The sequence below is a fragment of the Kogia breviceps genome, chromosome 5 (genome assembly GCF_026419965.1).
Source record: "Kogia breviceps isolate mKogBre1 chromosome 5, mKogBre1 haplotype 1, whole genome shotgun sequence".
NCBI classification, from domain to species: Eukaryota; Metazoa; Chordata; class Mammalia; order Artiodactyla; family Physeteridae; genus Kogia; species Kogia breviceps.
In genome coordinates this window covers 81,920,650-81,941,100 of record NC_081314.1, presented here as the reverse complement: position 1 = coordinate 81,941,100, position 20,451 = coordinate 81,920,650, and the positions used below count along the sequence as shown (strand labels likewise).

Here is a 20,451-nt window from a genome sequence, read left to right as displayed (position 1 = left end):
CGAACTTAGCATTTGCTCCTTTACATGTAAGCGTGTCGAAATTACCATGGGATAAAGCAGGCTTCCAAAAGAGGCGCCATGTTTTGCGTCGTGGCTTCAGACACCTTGTGGCACACTGCTTTGCCCTCATGGGGTTGACGTGTCCCCCCTAGAACTGCTGGGCCGGGGAGGCAGGTGGAGGATGAGAAGGCACGCTCTTCTTTCTTGTATTCCCATCACTTTCATGAACTCTGCTATATAATTCATGCTTGATCATGTGTCTTATTGAGGTTGGCGCCAAGGAGGACAGCCAGACTCCTGTTGTGGGAGTCCCTTCGTCATCAGTGCTAGTGACCAGCGACCCAGGTCTGGGCAAGTTGAAGGCCCAGCTGTTCTAGGCTGTTCTCTGTCTCCTGCCTTTGTCCTCCAGCTACCTCCTTCCACATTGTCCTATGCATGGGACACATTGCAGGCATGCTGACGGTGTTGTTTTGCTCACTCACTCCTTATCTTGCATTTTCTTCATGTCTCTGAAGTGGGGGCACGTCCCACCTCTCCTCTGCTACCCACCCTCTGGGGTCACAGGTTCATCCACTCAGATCCCGTGTTAGACCCGAGCAGATGGAAGAAAGGGATTTACCCCTTCTTTGATGGGGAAAGGGACCCCAGGAAGGCTGAGTTGGCCAAGGCTCACAGTGTCCAAGACAGGCTGGGGGCCTCGCCTCTGGTCCTCGTGTAGTCTGCTTTTTACCCGCTGCCGGAGGAGGCCCAAGGTTTGTGTGGATGTAAGGAATGTCGCCTGGCCAAGCGAGGATCTGGTTGGTGGGCTAGGAGAGAGAAGATGGAGGTTCAGATCTTTTTGAGTCTCCACCATCTGTCCTGGCTTCTGGCTCCTGGTCCATCCGTCAGGATACAGGCAGCCTGCCTTGATGCTTTAGTAATACTTGACCCTGTAGGGGAATAGAAAGCTCCATCCGGCTCATATGGACAACTCCCACATTTTGCAGCTCGGGAAACCAAGGGCCCTGCCAGAGGTCACAGGCTGGCTAGCGGCAGAGCCAGATCTAGAAGCCATCAGTCACTCCAGTTGACAGTGACTCCAGGGAGGGTTTGATATTTAGGCTGCAACTTCTCAAAGTCGAGTACCTCCCCTTCCCGAGCGTCCAGCACCTTATTTCTTCTCTTTCTTCCTACTCTCACCCCCCACCTTTCATCCCTGGGTCTGACTCCCAGGAGTGTGAGTTGCCAGTCTCTTGAATGATCGTCACTGCACGTGCAGATCTAGTAAACACAGCACCACGTACCTGCAGCCACTCTGCACTGCTGGCCAGCAACCCACAACAAAGTCAAACGAAAACGCCCATGTGTATGTGTCTGTCTGGGCCAGGGGTGGGGAGGGAAGTGTGAAAAGGCCTCGGTGACCTTCTTTCACATTCTCTGTAGAGGAGAGCCCAGGGAGGCAGGGGAGGAGGGGATGTAGCAGGTCATGGGAGGAGGGGATGTAGCAGGTCATGGGTGAGTAAACGGGCAGAGTGTGTTGAGGCTCCAGCCTCCCCAGCAGAGAAGGCTGATTCCTGCAGGACAGTCAGGGGGGTGGCAGACGAGGGCCTCTGCATGGCCAGTCCACTCTCTGTGGTTGTCCCCTCCCTCTCCATCCCCGGCAGAGTAGCTCATTTTCCTGCTTACTGCCTTTGTCTTTTCCCCCCAGAGCTTCAGTCACTGGCTAGGGAAGGGCGGCAGCACAATGAATTGTGCATAATCTATCAATCCAGATCCTTTTAAGTCCCCAAGCTTGGGTAATTTCTCCCCTTCCTGAACTCTTATGACTTTTATTGTACTGTGCAAGTAGTTCTCTCTCTCTCTCTCTCTCTCTCTCTCTCTCCCTCCCCCCCCTTCTCTCTCTCCCTCTCTCTCTCTCTCTCTCTCTCTTTCTCTCTCTGTCTCTCTCTCTCTCTCTGAGAGAATCGTAGGAGGGAGGGGAGCCAATCTGAGAGCGCACTGTCAGGAATTTTCACCTGGCAGGATTCCTGGAGCTCGATAGGCAGAGCCCAGAGAGGCAGCAGTGAGCGCCTCATCCCACTGCAACAGCCGGCATCATTCACTCACTCACTCAGGCTATTAATAGAGAGCCTGCTATGTGCCGGCAGCTGTTGTAACCCTGGGGAACCAGCTATGAACAAAACAAAGCCCTCGGCTTGGTGGAGCAAACCTTTCTGATGCGGGTGACAGTGGACATGCTGGTCAGGTGTGGAGACAGCGGGGAAGGGCGTGTGACAGTGCTGGATGAGGGAGAGCTGAGGCTCTGGGGTCTGTGCCAGAGACACTCAGAGAGGACGGAAAGCTGGCTCCCCACCTACCCCTCTGATAATGTGTGCGTGCGTGCGTGCGTGTGTGTGTGTGTGTGTGTGTGTGTGTGTGTGTGTGTGTAGGGGGCAGGGAAGAGGAGAGAATCCTCGGGGAGTGTCCTATAACTTAAGGAGGGGAGAGGGTTGCACAGAGTCTGCCACAAGGAATCCTGTGGCAGAGACAGAGCTGTGGTCACTGGACAGCCGTGGAGGCCATAGGCTGTGGGCTGGGCAGGATGTGCTCTCGGGGAACCTCCGTGCCCCTCCAGCTTCACCCAGTCTCTTTGGAATGTTGCTCCTAAGCCTGGCCTGGGCTCACCGGGATAGTGAGACTTTTCCACGGAGTGGGTTCCCGCACAGCCGGCAGGGATTGGGGTTGCAATGATGGGCCCCATCGCTCCTCTTTCTGTTTTGTAAAGTCATAGGCAGAGGCTGCCAGCCAGGCTCAACGGAGGAGAGAGCCGGCATGGGACTGCCTTGCAGTCTGGGTGCCCCCGCTGGATGCCAGCATGGGGCGAGGGAGGCCATGGGCACCTGGACCTGGTTCCTGCTGCAGCCACTATTTGTTGTCACATTTGGGTGGACGGTGGGTGGTCACAGAAACAGTTGCACGCAGCAGAACAAAGCCGGACAGGGAAAGTGCCAAGGGAACAGTTATAAACATCCAAGTCAAGCTCTCCTGTCTCCCCTGGGGCAGGGAAACGGCACCTCAGGCACAGTTGTCACACACAGACCCTCTGGCTGTCAGTGTGGCTTCTCCACAGAGTGCCCTCAGGACAGGGCAGACCAAACTGTAATCGCCACCGTCAGTGGAGGTAAGCCCGGCAACCCCACAGGGCTCTAGGGTAAGAATTCAGCCACTGGCTGCGTGGGCTGCCCTTTTAGGGCCTCCTGATGCACGCTCTCTGCCCTTCTGGGTCCCCTCCGCAGCCCAGCTTATCCTTTCTCTCTGGACTCCCTACCTCAGAAGGCCCTTTCCAGCCTGAGGGAGAGGCCACAGCCTTTCCTTCCTAAGTTCTTCGTGGGTTTCTTTAGTCCCCTGTTTGCCGGGGGTGCCGATGGGGGGTGCTGGAAGCTGCAGCGGCTGCAGTGATGGCCACCAAAGGTAGGGCTACGCAGGGAGGGAAGGCTCTGGGCCTGGGCTGGGCGGGCCCTGGCAGTGCCTGACACTCTCCCTCTCCTACCCACACACCTGTCCCGCAAGACACGCTTCTTGAACTGCAAATTGCCCATTTACACTTAAAATGAGGTCCCATAATTTTGCTTGTCCATCGATGAGTGTGGCTTTTAGAATTGAGCCGAATGGTGTGATTAGTCCATCTGCTCTGGGGCTGGTGCTCAGCTGTGTGAAGCTGGTGGCTGTCGAAGGTGCTGAGGTAGGTAAACAGGTGGGAGCCGACAGGACTTCCCTCAGGTGGCTGTCGTCCCTGGCAGAGCAAGGTTCCTCATGCAGTGCAGTCACCGGGGACCAGTGGGGGCGGGTGTGGGGGGAGATGCCCTCGCCGAGCCCATTGAGATGTGGGGAAGGGCCCTGCAGTGAGGAGCAGGGCCCTGCGGGCTCGATAGCTGGCTGCCTCTGGCTGGCTGTTGGGCAGACCTGGCTGAATGTGGTGAGGTGGTGGGGAGGCTGTGAGAGCAGGTGAGGTCTCTGGGGGTGCCGGCCTAGGGCACAGGGGAAGCCGAACCTCGTGGAAGGGGCAGAGATGTCGGGGAGAGGAGGAAGAGCAGGGCAGGGCAGGGCCAGGTGTCAGAATCACCTGGGAGGCTCCTTAAAACACAGTCACTCGAGGACCCGCTGGGAGTTTGGACTGAGCAGGTGTGGGATGGGGCTGAGAATTTGCACTTCTGACAGGTTCCTGGGTGGTGGTGATGCTGCTGGTCTAGGGACCACATCTTGAGATCCACGGTCTAACGGAAAGGGAGCCAAGATTAGAGGAGGTCGTGCATGAGCACTCAGTAAACGGTGAATGGCGCCCGGCAGACTCTTCTTAGGAGAAGAGTTGCAGGAGTGTGATATTGCAGACGCTAGCACTTCACCAAACCTTTCCCCTTTCTCTTTTCGGCTTTTGTCAATACCTGGTCAGATTTCATAACTCCTTCAACATCACAGAACATTTCCCTCCTACTCTGGTTTGATGGTATATAGCAGGTGGCATATGCTACACATCAGAGGTTTAAAAACAAAAACTTGCTGGGGCTGCAGGTAGAGCTTCTGAAATCATGATCTGCGGGAGGGTCAGGGAATCAATATGCTTAAAAACCTCCCCAGGTGATTCTAATGAGCAGCCAGGACTGGGAACCACTATCCTGAGCTTATTTTCCTTCTTAGAATGGGCCATCTGCCTTCTAAGCTTTGGGGGCACTTCCTTTGTCTGATCCATCACGTTGCCCCTTACAAGTAGTGATGTGTCCTCCCCATCTGCTTGCCCCTGTCTTTCCAAATCAGTCCAGATCCTGTTGGTTTCTCTCCTTCCTCCTGTTCTCTGAGAACCCATGCGTAGTGAGGGCCTCACTTGCTACTGAAAATTCCAAGCTACCTGCCTTATTCTTGGGCCACCAGCAAATTTTACTCCGTTGGCACCTTCGTGAGGGCTTCAGGTAACATATGTCTTTTTCCTGACATTTGTGTCTTTCAGTGACGCAGAGAGTAGAAAATTGTGCAAGAAGATGAAAGTTGACCTAAGCGCAAAGGACAAAAAGGTCGAATTATTCCATTACCAGTAAGTACATGTGGGCATTTCCAATTTCCAAGTAAATGCTGAAAGCTTTCTTTGGTATTCTCAGCAAACCACGATTTTTAGTGAGATGAATTTTATTTCAGAATGGTTTTTTTTTTTCTGTGTTTACAATTAAATTATTTCTTAAAAAAAAAACTTGACCTATGTTCAATAACTGAATCTTATTAAGATGCTGCAGGAAACCAAAGGTAAGTATCTTTACAACCATTCCTAGAGTTAACACGTTTTTCTCCTCATTTGACAGGGATGGTGCGTTTCATACTGAATATAACCGAGCTGTGACATTTAAGGTAAATTTCCCTCCCTCATTCTCAGCAGAGGAGGAAGGGCACAGTGTACAAATGCCCTTCCGAATGACCTGAGGGATTCTCATCTCTAGAACATAGATCAGCAGAATACCTGGAAAAGTTTGTAACTGTTAAACGAGTGGGGATAACCGACCTTGTAGACAGTTTGTGACTCTTAACAGCAGTTGTCCAGTGATACGTATGATATCATGCCCTCCCCTGCAAAGGCCTGAGTCTCCCTTCGCTGTGGCTTCAGAGCCCTCCCTCACCTCTGCAGTGGTGTCCACAGGGGCCGCCCACAGGCTGGAGGGGGCCAGCTGTGCCCAGGTGAGCACAGCGTTGTAGAACCCAGGCAAGGCGGCGCCTTTGGGGCTGATGCAGCTCATTGCAGATGAGATGCCCATGTCAATGAGATCGTTCCCTGCTACAAATGCAATTCAGAAGGAGATGGAAACGCATCAGTGAAAATAAATATGGAGATCCTCTGACCTGCAGGTGCTGTCCTGTTAATCACAAAGCAGCTCCCCCAAGCCCTGAGTCCTTCCACTGCCCTTGGATTCTCCTCCTTCAACATGTGCATTCCCGTCCTCAAATCAGTCTTCTTTTACCTCTGGTCCCGGCAGCATCCCCCTTCCCTGGCTGGGGCCACCTGTTTCTTCTGTTCCAGCATATGCTGAACCCACCCTCTCTGACTCTCCTGCTTCTCAGACTGTGTTAGACCCTGGGCTCCTCTCTCATTGTCTCTCTCTTTCCATCTGTTTCCTTTCATTCTTTTCTGTCTGTCCATCTGTCTGTGCAGCTGTGCCCCTCTCCCCCCACCTCCCTGGTCATTTCTTGTTTATCCACTAACACTTGTTCTTTTTTAAGTTGCTGCAGCTTTTACCTTACACAGGCTCAGCCTGATTACTCATCATCTTAACACCCACTTAGCCACTTGGAGAAAATTCTCCCAACTAGAGTTACTTAACCCCTCTTATTCTGTGTTAAGATGTCAGCTGAAGTCCTTGGAGGGAACACGTGCTCCGCAGGAATCAGACTTCACTGGGTGGGGTGGGGGAAGTGCTGATGGAGGGAAGGGGCGTGGGGCTTTTCGTTTTGTGTTTGGAGGTTGTGTTCAGTTTATATTTAGCTGGCCCTCTGAGGAGTCTGTCCTGGGCTTGTGGAGCAGAGAACGGCAGCTGCTCAGAACTGCAGTAGCAGGAGAGGAGCCCGGGTGGCCTGAACTTGCCTGGGTGAGGGAGGCCAAGTCCTGGCCTCTGTCTACCTCCTTACAAAGACCAGGTGTGTGGGACCTGCTTGCTCCTGTCCTTCCTGTGATTTCAGCATCAAGAAGCTGGGGAAGTGGGCTGAGCATTGTATGGGGTCAGGGTCTTGGGCAGAGAGAGGGCATCCTTGGTCCCAGGGTCCCCAAAGCGCATGGGGCCATCAAGGACTGGAGTAGAGTCCCTGGGGTTCTCCAGGGTGGGGGGCGATGGCGGAGCTCCCCGTGACTGCCTGATGGCTCCTGCTTCTTACAGGGAGCAGCCACGAACAAAGCCCTCCTTGGTCATGGATCAGTTTTCCTTTCAGGGTTTCTCCTGAGCCTCTAACTCTGGAAAGATGAAGGAGCCCCCCAGCAGGGTGGGTGCACAGGCTCAGGCTCATGGTCTGGCTGTTGTTGCTGTCACCCTGTACGGTTCTACGGGGAGCAGGTCACAGGGACTAGGCCGGGGTCCCTAGAGTCCAGAGGCCAGATAAGTGAGAGTGTAAAGAGCGGGGAACTCAAAGAGGGGGCCTTCCTGTATAAGCGGCCTTTTGCTTGTCAGCCGACTGTCCAGCAAAATCCTTACTGTATCTGAGTTGTGAGGACCAGAGGTGCCTGGAAGGCGAAATTTGGGGGGCCCTCGGGTGACCTTCTCCGAAGGCCTGTGGCCGTGGGTGTGGTTTCCCAGCCATGCAGACCAAGGTGCAGGGTGTTGGGCAATTTCCCTGAGATTCAGAGCACCCAGAATAGGACAGCTGATGGCAGTGTCCCAGGTGCCCCTCCCTGCAGACCTTTCTACCCAAGGTCTTGTTGGTTAGACTGATTTGGAGACTAAGAACCTGTGGGTGGAATTATTCAACTTCAGTTAAAGAAGAATAATCACCTGAAAAGCAAAAGATTGGTAGTATGAATGTTTCAATTATTACATTAAAAGAAGTGATTTTTTTTTTTCCTTTTTCCATCCACATTCGTCTTTTTTCCTTGATGCTGAGGCAGGGGTGGGGGTGGTAGCCCTTTAACTTAGCTCATGCTGGGATGGGACAGGAGCCTCCCAGAGCAGTAGGTCCTACCTATTTTGGGTTCCTAATCCCACTGAGAATCTCCTGAAAGCCATGGACCTTCTCCCTAGAGGCAGTGCACACGCATACATTGAAGGAAGTGTTTTCCTGTGAGTCTGGGGCTTCACAGATTCCTAAAGTCCACTGTGTACCCCAAATTGAGAGCACCAGCACTGGATCTTCTGGAACAGCAGGAGGGTGGGCACCTATAAGCATCTTTCTCACATGGCTTGTGGCTGTGAGTGAGTATGGGTTTCGGGATGGCCCTACTGCTTCTACTTTGGCTGGTATTGTCACGGTGAAGCTCTCACTAGGGACGGAGAGAAGGCCGATCTGCCTTTGCCTGGTGGAAATGGCCCACTTCCCTTGCCAGCAGGCATTTCACAGCTCTGTTTGGACAGACAGAGAGCATTACCTGAATGAAATTCTGCAAAGTCCTGGCTGTCTCCCACTCTCCCATAGTGCTCTTCCAAATAGCAATTTCCAGAAATACCAAGCCTCCCAGGTCCTCTGTGTGTGACCGGTGGGTGGACTGCATGCACAGGCTCACTACGGGGGTGTTTCCTTTCTCACCGCAGACCTCCTTCCCTCCTCCACCCCAGTACACTCAGTTCCTCATCTGCTCCCTGAAGCTTGGTCAAAGTGGGCAGAAGTAACAGAATCTTGCATCAAACTGGGGGACACTGAGGGCTCATCTGTTGACATGGACGGCCAGCAACTCCCTTCCAGGGTTGGAGGGATGGAGCCTCGGCTGGTTTCTGTTCCCCGTTCCTGGCTCTCACAGGCTTTGAGCAGCATTTCCCACATGACTGTCTGAGAGGGAAGGGAATGCAGCTTCTGTCCTGGATCAGTGAACTGTGGCAAGTGGGGAGGGGAACAGAGGGGTGTGCCCCCCATTCCTGCTCCATGTGTGTCCTGCCTGAGGGGAGCAGAGATTTGAATTTGCTCACTTGTCCACATGACAGAGGCTAAGTAAGCCCTTTATCCTGAAGGTCTTGGTCCGTCTCGAAGCGGGTCTTTAAGGAGAGAAATCCAGCAACCAGGGGGCCACAGCGATGAGCACCCCGCCCTGGGGGCTTCCCACCTGAGCCTCACAGGATGATCAGGATTTAACACACTCCCAAACCAGTTTAGATCATGAAATACCAAGCCGGTTACGAGCAGCTGTGATTACTTGCTTATGCGATTGACAGTTTTAGTGGCTGCCTGATGTGTAAGTATCTTACTTTGCACGGGATTGAAGACCTTTATTCACATTGATCAGGGAGGCTTTCTGGAGGAGGTGAGATTTATTAGAAGCACGTGCCTTTGTTTTGAATAAGCCAACTAATTGTCTCAAATTTCCTCTTGTCCATGAAGAAGCATCGTAGGTGTCAGTGGACCAGAGTTAGGTGTCATGTGGCTGAAAATTCCTGGTGGGGTGCATTTTTAGGGCCCTTAGTAAGCTGTCAGTGGGTGATGGTATGGCACACCCCCAGTCGTTTGCCCATAGGGCACAATGCCTCCCGTTCCAGGCACTTGGGTCTCCAGGTAGGGAATAGGGCAGGTTCCTGATTCCCCCACCTCCCTCTTTTCCTGGCTAAAACGAGTTTTCCCTTCTCTCTTTTCGTCAGTCCGTAGTAGCATTTCTGAAGGATCCAAAAGGCCCCCCACTGTGGGAAGAAGATGCTGGAGCCAAAGATGTTGTCCACATTGACAGTGAAAAGGTAATTTTTCCGTATCAGTTCTGATGAGCTCTGGAAGCTTCCCCCCTAACCAGGGTCTCCCAGGAGAGATGTCCAAGGAACTGAGGAGTGGGGGTATTTTGGGACCTCCAAGGGAGCTGGGCCAGGGCCCTAACATTTGGTTCCCCTTCCCAGCTCTATGATGGAACTAACAGGAGATTACAGGCTGACTGCCTGAGCCCTTCCCCTGTTCTTCGCTGCCTTATATAATGTATTTTAACGTGTTTAGATTTTCCTTATAGGAATATTGTTTAAATGTTTTCTCCTCATTAGGTTATTCAGTTGTTGGGACTGCCTTTGTGTTTTCTGGGTTTTATTTTAGAGTGGGTTTTGTTTTTTTGTTTGTTTTTGTTTTTTGAAGAATAATCTGTGAGGTTTGGGTTGGATTGCCAGAGACTTGGGTCTCACGTCTTCACAATTCTGGGTCACTGTGTTAACTCTGAACAAGTTATTTACTTCAGTTTCTGGATTTGGCTGGTGTGGGGGGCTGGGGTCAGAAGGGTGGTTCTGATGTACAGTCTCCATACAACCCTGACCCTCCTCCTTTCAAAGCCGGCCCCGCCTGACCTGCATGTGCCTCTTTATCCGTGTGTACCTGTGTTTGTATCATGCACACATGTGCGCCTTACTCGCTTGGCTGTGTCTTTACATTAGGATGGGCAAGAACTTCTTTGTCATATTTGAAATGGCCTGTGAGACAAGCACTGCTTTTTTGTAGATGGAAGGAGAATGTTCGTTTTTCTCTTGATAGCAAAATGTGCCTTTTATCTTCTTCTGCCTCCCCTTTTCATTTAAAATTATTGACTCTTGATGCTTCTTAGCTCAGAAGAAAGTGATGCCATTTACACTTTCTGCAGGAGAGATCATGTGTGATCATCGTGGGCTAACCAAGTGGGCCTTTCAATTGAGGGGTGATTCGATTTAGGGGATGGGCATCAACGTTTCTGGGATAGAAAGTGCCAGTGTCCTCAGCTTGAAGATGAAGCCTTTTTAATAGGCATGTTGGGGGAAAGGAGGAGGGGCAGGTGTCAGGAGGTGGTGGCACCTGTGCCTATAGCCAAGAAAAGACAAACAGCCTAAACTGATGGTTTCTCCCGGGTAGCTTTTGTGATAATACGTGTTTTCAGCCTCTCTGGAAAGTGATTGCCTGTCGCCTCCCTCACCCAAAATGTTCATGTCCTGAAACTCCTGAAATTACTCTTCTGTAACCAGAAATATTAAGCAGAAATATTTTTTCCACACCTGTAGGCAATCCTCTTGTTATACTGTATGCTGCTGCTTTTCTGCCAATAGAATCCCCACGTAAAATAACAAGTTCCAAATTCAAGTTTGAATTGCCGATTTCTATTTGTAAGCTTAGAGTTCCACACTTAATTTGAAGGTAATTAAGCATCTCTGAATGTAATGTGATATTGTTACTGTTCGGGGTGTGAAACCAAATTGCTACAGGCTCAGAAAAACCTTTTCTTCTCAGTTCTTTTACCGGTTTTAGCTCCAGGGATTCCAGAAGATCATTTTCAAAGCATCCTCCATCCCTAGTCAGGGTCAAAGATCTTCGTTACTAATTCTGTCTTAAAATGAGTGCCTTAACCTGCTAGTTATGTAAATAAGAGTAAACATTTTCAGAACTTGTTATGCAGTGTTTTAAATTCCCACAAAATATTTGTAATCTCTTTTATCTAACTGAAAAATTATAAGTACTATATGTTCATTGTTGAAAATTTAGAAAATTCAGCTTAAGCATAAAAGAAAAAAAGAAAATCATCCCATCCCTCCCCATTGAGAGATACCCACTGCCAGTATTTTCTGTAGCCTTCCAGGCTTTCTGCTTAATGCACACATAAATATTGTTACTCACAAAAGTGTCATCACATTTTATATGCTGTTTTGTAACTTGCTTTTCACCCTTACTTAATGTAACATGCACATCTTGTTGTGACATTAAATATTCCTCTTCATCATTTTAAATGATGCAGTCGTATTCCATTGTGCGGGATGTACCATCATCTATTTACCTAATGCCTCGTTGCTGCCAGAAAGCTGCATTTTGAAATTTCCTCTTATTTTCCTTTTTATTCAAGAGAGAAAAACCTCTAATTTTCTTCCATGGAAACTGGTTAGAGGAGCTTATTTTAATCAAAATATGCTCTGTCATGGTGCTCCTCCGCAGTCCTTGACAGATATGCTTTTTCCCAAACGTCATTGACTCTGATTGGAAGAAAAGTCTCCTACCCTGCTTTACACTGTGTATCTCCATTAGCACTGCCGTAACCATTTGTCTTTTTACATTTATTATATTCATTTAACAAATGGTTATATATTGTCTGATAACGAGCCAGGCGCTGTTCTAAGGGTTTTACAAACACAAATGATCCATTTAGCTTGTAGCCTCCTGGGGATGGGGGCGCATCTCATCCTTACGCTCCTGTGTGCACCATGGTCTCCTCGGGCCCTGGATGGTGGCTGTAGGGCTGGGCTGGGGAAGATTCACAGCGGTGGGTTAACCCTGTGTTACGTGATGAGCAGATCCACACCTGGCCAAGTTGGGCCTCCATGAATACAACCACCACCACAACAGAGCCACTTTATAGATTGCATAAGAAGAGACAGCCTCATGGGACCCAGTTAACTCCTTGCCGTCTTCATTGTTCAGTGGGAGCTGAAAGGAACTCTGGTAACCTGGTACCGACTACTTCATCCCACCAGGTGGCCTTTGGAAAGCCATTTGTCCCCTCGGGCGCTCAGTTTCCCCATGTGTAACATGTGAGGTGGCTAGAATAGATGGTCTCTGAGGGTCTTTCAGCCCCTGACGTGCCAGGACTCTGCACTGCACCCCCAGCCCCCAAGTCAGACCATGGGATTTCCAAACCCCCGCTGCACTCCTCCCGCCACCGTGGTTCCCCGGGAATGTCGTCTCCATTCCTGTGTTGTCTGTAACCTGCAGTGTTCTCTGTGCCTCAGGACTTCCGACGGCTCCTGAAGAAGGAAGAGAAGCCGATCTTGATGATGTTTTATGCTTCCTGTGAGTGACTTTCTCCTTTGGGTTCAAGTCAGACATTCAAACTCTGGGTGGGGCCGCTGGGGGTGCGAGGGGGACTGGGAACTAGCCCCGGGCCTCCATGTAGAACGCCCAGTCATGGTGCTCACAGAGTCTCCGCCTGCCCCTCTTTTCCTTTGTCTTCGCCTTCTCGTCTGGCTCCGCCTCTCCTGCGGTCCACATCAGTTTTTCCCTCACTAGCTTCCGCGGCAACACGGGTCTCTCTGCTCCAGGTCCCTCCGCCTTCCCCGCCCTCTGCCTCCCGCGGGCCTGTAGCCCTTTGCTGGCAGCCGTGTGCCCTGTGGAGCCGTACCTCGGCCCTGGCTCACTCTCCTTGGCTGCTGCTGCTGACCGCCCAGAGCCTGTCTGGCCTTGGGGCGGCTGCATGTCCAGCTCTGGCTCCTGCAGAGCCACCTGGGAGGGCCGAGGGATCAGGACCAGGGAGAAAGGGGCCCATTATTGGGGTTCAGTCTCTATATGAGGCAGGAGGTCATGGGAACAGCAATCGGATCGTTGAGATGACCACCAGAACACCTGGGTTCTAATTCCAGCTGTGCCACCAGCAGGCTGGGTGACCTTGGTCAAGTCTTCCACCACTCTGTGCTTCAGTTCCCATTTCTGTAAGGGAAGGAAGGGGTTGGATCAGTGCAGTGGCTTTCAAGCTTTTTGACTGTATTTGTAGTATTAAACATAGTTTACATTGCAGCCCAGTGCTACAGGTAGATAAAGTGTATATAAGTAAGCTGAAAAGTTTCACTAAACCATACTTACCCTTACTACTTGCCATCCACGCCACCAGATAGATGTAGAGCATGTTGATATTTTCTTTTTCATTGTTTTATTTAAACATTAATTGTTTTTCCTACTACTTTGTAACCCTCTAATAAACGGTCAGCAAATCGTGGCCTGTGGGCTGGGTGCCTTTGTGTAAATTGATTTTTGTTGGAACACAGCCACCTCTGTTCATTTGCATGTTGTCCGTGGCTGCTTTCAAGCTACAACTGTGGAGTAGAGTAGTTGACAGTATGTCCTCAAAGCCACAGATATTCCCCCATCTGGGCCACCTCTGAAGTCTAACTGGTCCCCCCTCAACAGACTGAAAAACCTCGGATTAGCGCCTGTGTGTGGCCTTAGAGCTGTATCTCTGTGAGCTACATGTGCCTTCAGGAAGCCAAAGGACTAAAGGCCGGAGCGAGGGGAGTTGTGTGTGATGGGAGGTGGGTGTGCCCAGGCATGTCTTTGGCTCGAGTGGGTACCACAGGCTGTGGCACAGGGTTCTGTTACCTCTTAAAAGCCTGCCTCCAATCCCCCTTCCTGAGAAGTTCTCCCAGCACAGGTTCCTCCCATCTCAACCCTGCTGACCATGCCTCCCCAGGCTGGATGCCCTTCTGTGGGTTCTGCCTGACTTGGGCCTGTGGCTTGTTCACTATGACAACAGCCTCTCCCCAGCCCACGTTGATTGCTGGGTGACCCCCACCCAGCCTCCCCCCACCCCTCCCTGCCCCAGGAGTGTGCCTGCCCATGGAAAGTGGCCCTGGAGTCCCACTTCCTATTAGAGCCGGCTCTGCCCAGGTGGTCTGCTCTTTAACCCCGGGCCAGTCTCTCTGTTAATATTCATTTGTTGGTTTCACCCCTTTTTATTTCTCCTTGGAGGGATCTTACTACCTGCCCAGCTGTGAATTGCTTCAGGAATTATCCTACCTGCGTAGTCCCTTGAGGAAGGGCCTCCCTTCGTTTATCTTAGAACCCTTCAGGTCTCAACACATTGGTTAAATGAGACTAAAACAGTGATGTCAGTATACAGTACGTGTCACAAGGCAGGGTCATGGTATAACAGTGCAGGTTTCAGCGTAATGACAGTAGGTCATCACAGAGAAAGGTTCATTAGCAGTGTGCACCGAAGTGTGTGTGCCATTTCCCCTGCCTCACCCCGACTCCCCAGGCTGTCTGGAAGGGCGACCATCCTCCTCACCACAGCAGGCAGAGAGCTGCAAGCAGGCTTATTATCTTTGTAGAATAGAAAGCTGGGACAGAAGAAGCTAGGTTCCTTGTAGGTGTCGCAGAACAATGAGTAGTGGAGAGGGAGGGAGAAAACTCGGAGCTGTTAAGTTTGCACTTGTGTGGGATCAGATTGGCTGGCCTCCTGGGTCCCAGGTATCCCCAGATTGTGTTGTTGCTGTTGTTTTTAATGAAACAAGCTTGTGCTTTTATTATACTAGTCCAACCAAGCAGTCATGGCCTCATAATTCAGCTTATTCCTGGGAAAAACACCAATTCCCTAACTGGGAAGTCCTTTAGGATTTTTTGATCCTAAAGGATCAAAGATTGGGATGAAGGAACCTAAAGGCAATGGAAGCCTTTAGTTGTGACAAATCTGGGTCCCGAGGACCTACTGATTATTCGGTGAATGTTTGTTGACTGAATGAATGAGAGAATAAAAGGGCTGGTGCTCTAACTTTTGGGGTTTGAGAGTGATAATTAGTCTTCTCTCTTCCCCTTCCTCCCGAGTGAATCAGTTGAAAGATAAACTCAAATAGGGATCACAGTACGAGCTCTATTTTTGGTAAAGCTCAAGTGGCAACTGGCTTGGCCCAGAGCTTCTTGTTACTCTTCCATCTCTTCTTGCCCTCAATAACTTCTTCACCCGGTACTCCACCCATGGGGACAGCTGGCTGACTGACACTTGTTTAGGAGTCACGGGGGATAATGTTGTTGCAGGCTGTAGACCGGCAGAGCTGTGGGAGAGAGGCCACACCTGTGAGGACAGGCAGTAAACTCCTGAATGTGACCCAGTGGGTGTCCAACTTCCCCCATCTCATCAAATCACTGACTAAAGGGGGGTGGTGAAGGGCTTCATGTGTGCCCCCTTCATCCTCTCTCCTGGGGAGTGGAGTGTCACCCCACTATGGACGGGGAGGCAGGCTCTCGGGCCTTGTGCTGGTAGAGGCCCCCCTCAGCCTGCAGGGCAGGTGTTGTCTCCACCTTACAGATGGGGAGGCTGAGGCTCAGACCGCTTACATTGCTAGCCCGGGGTCACACAGGCAGCAGTGGTCAAGGGGTGATGCACACCTGGGTCTCATTCTCCCCAGAGCTGAGCTCCCTCCTCTGCCTCTGCCGTGCGGCCTCCCATCCCTACCACGTGGCATCCACCTGGTGGAGCTTGGGCACCCCGGGGAGTTGGCATTGCTGTCTCTGTTTCCATTCTCCTCTCCGAATCCCCGCAGAGGGAACAAGGCCCCCTGACAAGTGTCATATTCCTCCCTTCCAGTGCTTGTGGGGACCATGCTGTGGTGGCAGCTGCTGGGGAGAGTTGCCTCTTGTCTTCTGAGGGCAGAAGTTATGGGATTGTGCTGCAGGCTGACCTCACAGCAGCTTCTGTGTCTCCTTGAGTCTGAGCCTGAACTAACGGCATGTACTTAAACCCAGGTGTAATGCGCTGGTGTGTGTGTGTGTGTGTGTGTGTCCATCTGTTTGCCAGGCCTGAACTAACGGCATGTACTTAAGCCCAGGTGTAATGCGCTGGGGTGTGTGTGTGTGTGTGTGTGTGTGTGTGTGTGTGTGTCCATGTCCATCTGTTTGCCAGGCAGGAACGTCAAGGAGGGGGCTGTGGGCATTTTGAAAGTTTTATGTCAGCATATCCTGCTGCATTGCATCTTGTCTAGTAGACTTGGTGCTGGGGAGGTTCAGGTGGTCTCTGGGGAGTTTTGACCTGCTCATGGTTCTCCAGTGTCTATATCTGGCCCAGTGGCTGAGAGCAGCTCTCTACCTGCGTTACTCTGCCCACGGCCTGCCAAAGCCTTAGCTAAACGTGGATTAGAGCTTGTTAGTCTGCCTCTGCATGGCCCTGTCCCCACTGTGCCCTGTCGAGATGACATCTAGACTGACGTGGGTTCCAGGCAGCTTTGGTGTCTGTGGCCTTCAGAAGCATCTCAGAGCCTGTTTTGCAGCAGAGCGGCTGTCAGAAAGAGTAACAGCCTTGTGTGTCAGAATTCCTCCTGTCTGAGGAAACTGGGGCTCATGTCCTGCACGGTCAGTGCCTATGTGTGGCTTGTTCTGGTTGAAGGGAAGGGGTGGGTTTAAATCAGAGTCTCTCTGAAGTAGTAGTGGGTGTTGGGGCCTGGCTGTCTTGGCCCTGAGCCCCCCAGATTTGGAGGTTTCACCACCCAGGAGAGGAGTGTGACCGTGGTGGACCAGAGAGGGTTGAGTCAAAGACATCACAGTTCCCCAGTGTCAGTGCTGGAAGGGGCCTGAGGCCATCTGGCCCAACACCCCTCATTTGCCAGAAGGGGCAGCAGCCCAAAGAGGTGACCTGTCGGGGCCACCCAGCAGGTCGAGGGAAGATGAGAACTTGCGTGTCTGATCCTGGCCAGCGCTCGGCTGCCTCTAGCCATGGTGTGATTCATTGTTAATGACGGAAAAGAGGCAGAAAATCCCCAAAGCTATTGTATGTATGGTTGCACATTTTTCAACCTAATAGCATTTGATTCAGGTTCATCTGCAGCCCCTGGCTGGGCAGCGAGGGGAGGTTTTTAGTTGTGCACAAAGGGGGTGCTTTCCTGGCACCTGCTCTGGCTCCCTGAATTCCCGTTGAACTCAGCTCTAAATTGTTTAGTGCTTTGCCCTCCCCCAGCTGCGTCACATTTGCTTGTCAGTCCCGCATTTATTGAGTGACTGCTGGGCTGGGTCCTGTTCATGCCATCGAGTTTGTCAGCTCTTGGGGGTCTGGGGCCTCTGCCTCTGTCCCCATGTGCTCCCAGAGGCTGGGGCAGTCCTGGCTTCTGGAGGTGGGATAAATGCTTGTTGGTGGAGGTTGGCCTGAGGGGAGAGAGGGCGGAGCATGGGGCCAGTTGTAACCATTTGGTTTTTCTCCTGCCCGTGACTAGGGTGCAGCGTGTGCAAGAGGATAATGCCGCATTTCCAGAAGGCTGCGACCCAGCTGCGGGGCCAGTTCGTAAGTGAGGCACCATGGGCCAGGTGGGGCTGCCTGCCAGCTCCCTACTTCTCCCTCTCTCCCTGGAGATTGTGGAGGACGGGTGCAGGGTGAGCGGAGAGGGCAGGTTTTCAAATCACGGGAAGGACTTATTCTATTACTGCTGCCCCTGCTGCCCCAGGCGTGTGGTTCAGAGACCTGTCCTCAGTGGATGCTGAGAACTCGCCAGAATTGCTGGGACCAGGAATTTGGTGCCTGTCAAAGACCAGTAATGAAACAGCCAGGAAACCAGCGAAGCACGTTCAGTGTCGCTGAGAGGCCAGGGGCCAACAGCAGACCGTCAGGGGTCTAGAATGATGGGGGCTGGGCTCCAAAGCAGGCCAAGGCTCTCCTGGTGCCGGGGAGCCCAGTGGCAAAGAAAGGGGGCCACGGTGACACCAAGGGTGGGCCCAAAGCACAAGAGGGTCCATGAGGCAGCCTCCTGCCCAGGCTTGCAGGGCTCTGTGGTTCCTGTGGGGCAGGAAGAATGTTGGAACCACAGTGGGGGGGAGGCGGTGGGGGGCTGGAAACCTGAGCCCCAGGGGTTCTCGGAAGGAGAGTGTGCCGGGGAGCAGGCAGGAGACAGGGTTGTCTCAGGGATGCCCACCTTTAGGAGACAGGAGGGGAAGGGGAGCCACTGAGGAAATGGGCCTTCAGAGAAGTAGTAGCAACCAGGATGGTCAGTGAGGGAGGAGGGGAGGCCGGGGCAGTCGGACCTCACCCATGGCTGAGCATCAGTCACTGACGGGTCTGGTCGTCTCTGTGTGTCCTTCGCCTTGCCAGGCTTGTGTCTTCTGTGCCATAGGTCTGTCCATTTTTGCACTTACCCCGAGCCACAGAGGTTTGGGGGCTTTTGTTTCGTTAGTTTTGGGTATTCTTTTTTTTTTTTCTTTTTGGTGGCAACAGAAAAATAACTGCTAGCTCCTCTGAGAGCATGGCAGAATCCATAGTCCTTTCATGAAAGGTCATCAGGTGCCATCTCAGTGGGGCGGGCCAGAGTCCCACCAAGGTAGTCCTGGGATCTTAAAACTGCATCATGATCTTTATGGATCAAATTAAGTTGCTGATTAGTTCAGAGTCAATTTTAAAAAGTTTAAATGGCAGCCCCTGAGCATGGTGACAGCCCTGCTAGCTGGCCCCAGGATTGGGTTGCAAAGAACCAGGTGCTTTCTCTTTTGACCTCATTTCTGGGGAGACACCAACCGTCCTGCTTGTTTCTCACTAATAAACTTTTAGCAACTTGCCTGGAGACGTTTGGCCCTGGGCCATGCATATATCACTCTGGGGAAGTTTCACTTCACATTTTGGGGCCTCAATAGAGACCATATTTTAAGATTATTTCGCCTGGAGAAGAGACTTAATTAGCCACAGAGTTCTTTCTGCTGTACCTGCATACACTTAGACAACCGTTCAGCTCACCCTCCAAACTCTGTGGTGCAATGGAGGGTAAAGAACTCCAGCCCCAATCAGATGACAAATTAGCTGGCCAGCTCCGTCAAAGCAGGTGAGGTCTTGGTGCCAGTCTCGTGCACTTTCTGGAAGATTCTCAGCCAATGCTGCCTCTACCTGCTAAACTCAGCATGCCTCCAGCCCCCTCCTGTGCTCCCCCAGAGCCTGTCCCTGCCTTGCATGTTCGTGTCTGCTCATCTTTGCTTTTGTTCTGGATCGCTTTGTCCACGAGTTGATACTAATTATAATAAGGTCTTCTCACTGAGATGTGAGTTCTTGAGCGTTTCTTCAGCACAGAGCACAGGCCAAGCTCAGAGTAGGTGCCCAACACATGCTGATGAATGAATGAATGAGCATGTGGCTTACTGGGTACATTTTATTTTAAGCTCTATATTTACATTAAAAGCGATATCCTCCTTTTTGAAAGGAATTCAGAGCATCAGTTCCTAAGGACGGAGGCAAAGTGGGAAGGACGTTTGTGGGACAAGGGCCCTGAGTTCACAATAGGCTCACTTGCAAGGTTAGCCCTGAAGATTACTTGTTAAGGGTACCTGCTTCCAAAAATGGAAAAAAAACAAAACAAAACCCAGTGTCTGCTTCTCCTGCTTGGGCCCAGGTCAAGAAATAGAAAAAGGTGAACCTCCCAGTTCCCTAGACAACGTTATAGAAAAGTCAGTGGGATTGCTCAGGTACCCAATGAGGCTGGCCAATCAAGCCCAGCTTTGGCCAGGTGTTAGTTACCTCTGTGTTATGTGAACTCGTCCATTACTTTGCTTCTGTATTTTCTCACTTGGGGTTTGTTCTGTTCTGCTTTCCCCTTAGTTTTTTAGGAAAGCACCTTTTGAAAAGTTCCCACCCTTTCCCAGCTCCATAAAGGAGGAAGGGTCCAAGCCACCGGGGACATCACCTCCTTCAGGAGGCCTCTAGAGGCCAGGGCTCATGGTGCAGCCACAGCTTCCCAGGAACAGGGCAGCCAGAGGTGTGGATTCCTTTTTGTCCTTGCACACGGGGCAGAGATGGGCTGCTGGTCCCCTGAAATCAAAAGCTTGCTCCCCACTGCACTGCTGAAATCCAGCTGGGTTAGCACCTCCTGTTTCCTCTTCATCTCTGTCATCTTTGGTCCCTTTTTGGCTGACCGTGTCTGTCGCAGGGGTTAGAAACCTTCCTCCTCTACAGATTTCTTGGGAGGTGTCCAACCTAATGATGTCATTAAGTTGGAAGCGAGGCTGGGTCAGGGATGCACAGCCTTTGCCATTTTCCAGACTCAGATCTGCCTCTTTTTTTTTTTTTTTTTTTTTTTGCTGTCACTGACATCTGGTCAGTCATTGGCATCTGTCCCATCTACTTCTACTAATTGACATCCTCATCAGCAGCCGCTCCCCATCTCAGAGCAGAGCCCATCCTTGTCTGTCTCCTCTTCCCAGCCTTGCCAGTTATTGACGTTCACACTGAATCTTTTGTTAACCTTGGCCATGATGGGCCATCTGGGTGTAAACAGTGAAATGTGTCGGTCTTGGTGACAGATTTGTGCAGATCAGACTGTGGTGCTGGCTGTTACTAACCGACCGGGAGATGTTGGGCAAGTTGCCTTGGAGCCTTCACTTCCCCCATCCTTAAAATGG

General features: G+C 51.5%; 1 protein-coding gene across 1 annotated transcript in view; it reads left to right on the top strand.

Moving 5' to 3' along the window:
• The window catches only part of PDIA5 (protein disulfide isomerase family A member 5), a 91,605-nt gene that overhangs the window by 28,167 nt on the left and 42,987 nt on the right, over nucleotides 1-20,451 (top strand). Inside the window, exons 4-8 of the mRNA XM_059064396.2 lie at nucleotides 4,961-5,044; nucleotides 5,307-5,352; nucleotides 9,264-9,356; nucleotides 12,336-12,396; nucleotides 17,295-17,362. Coding sequence (XP_058920379.1) covers nucleotides 4,961-5,044; nucleotides 5,307-5,352; nucleotides 9,264-9,356; nucleotides 12,336-12,396; nucleotides 17,295-17,362 — 352 coding nt within the window. The remainder of the gene's footprint in view (nucleotides 1-4,960; nucleotides 5,045-5,306; nucleotides 5,353-9,263; nucleotides 9,357-12,335; nucleotides 12,397-17,294; nucleotides 17,363-20,451) is intronic.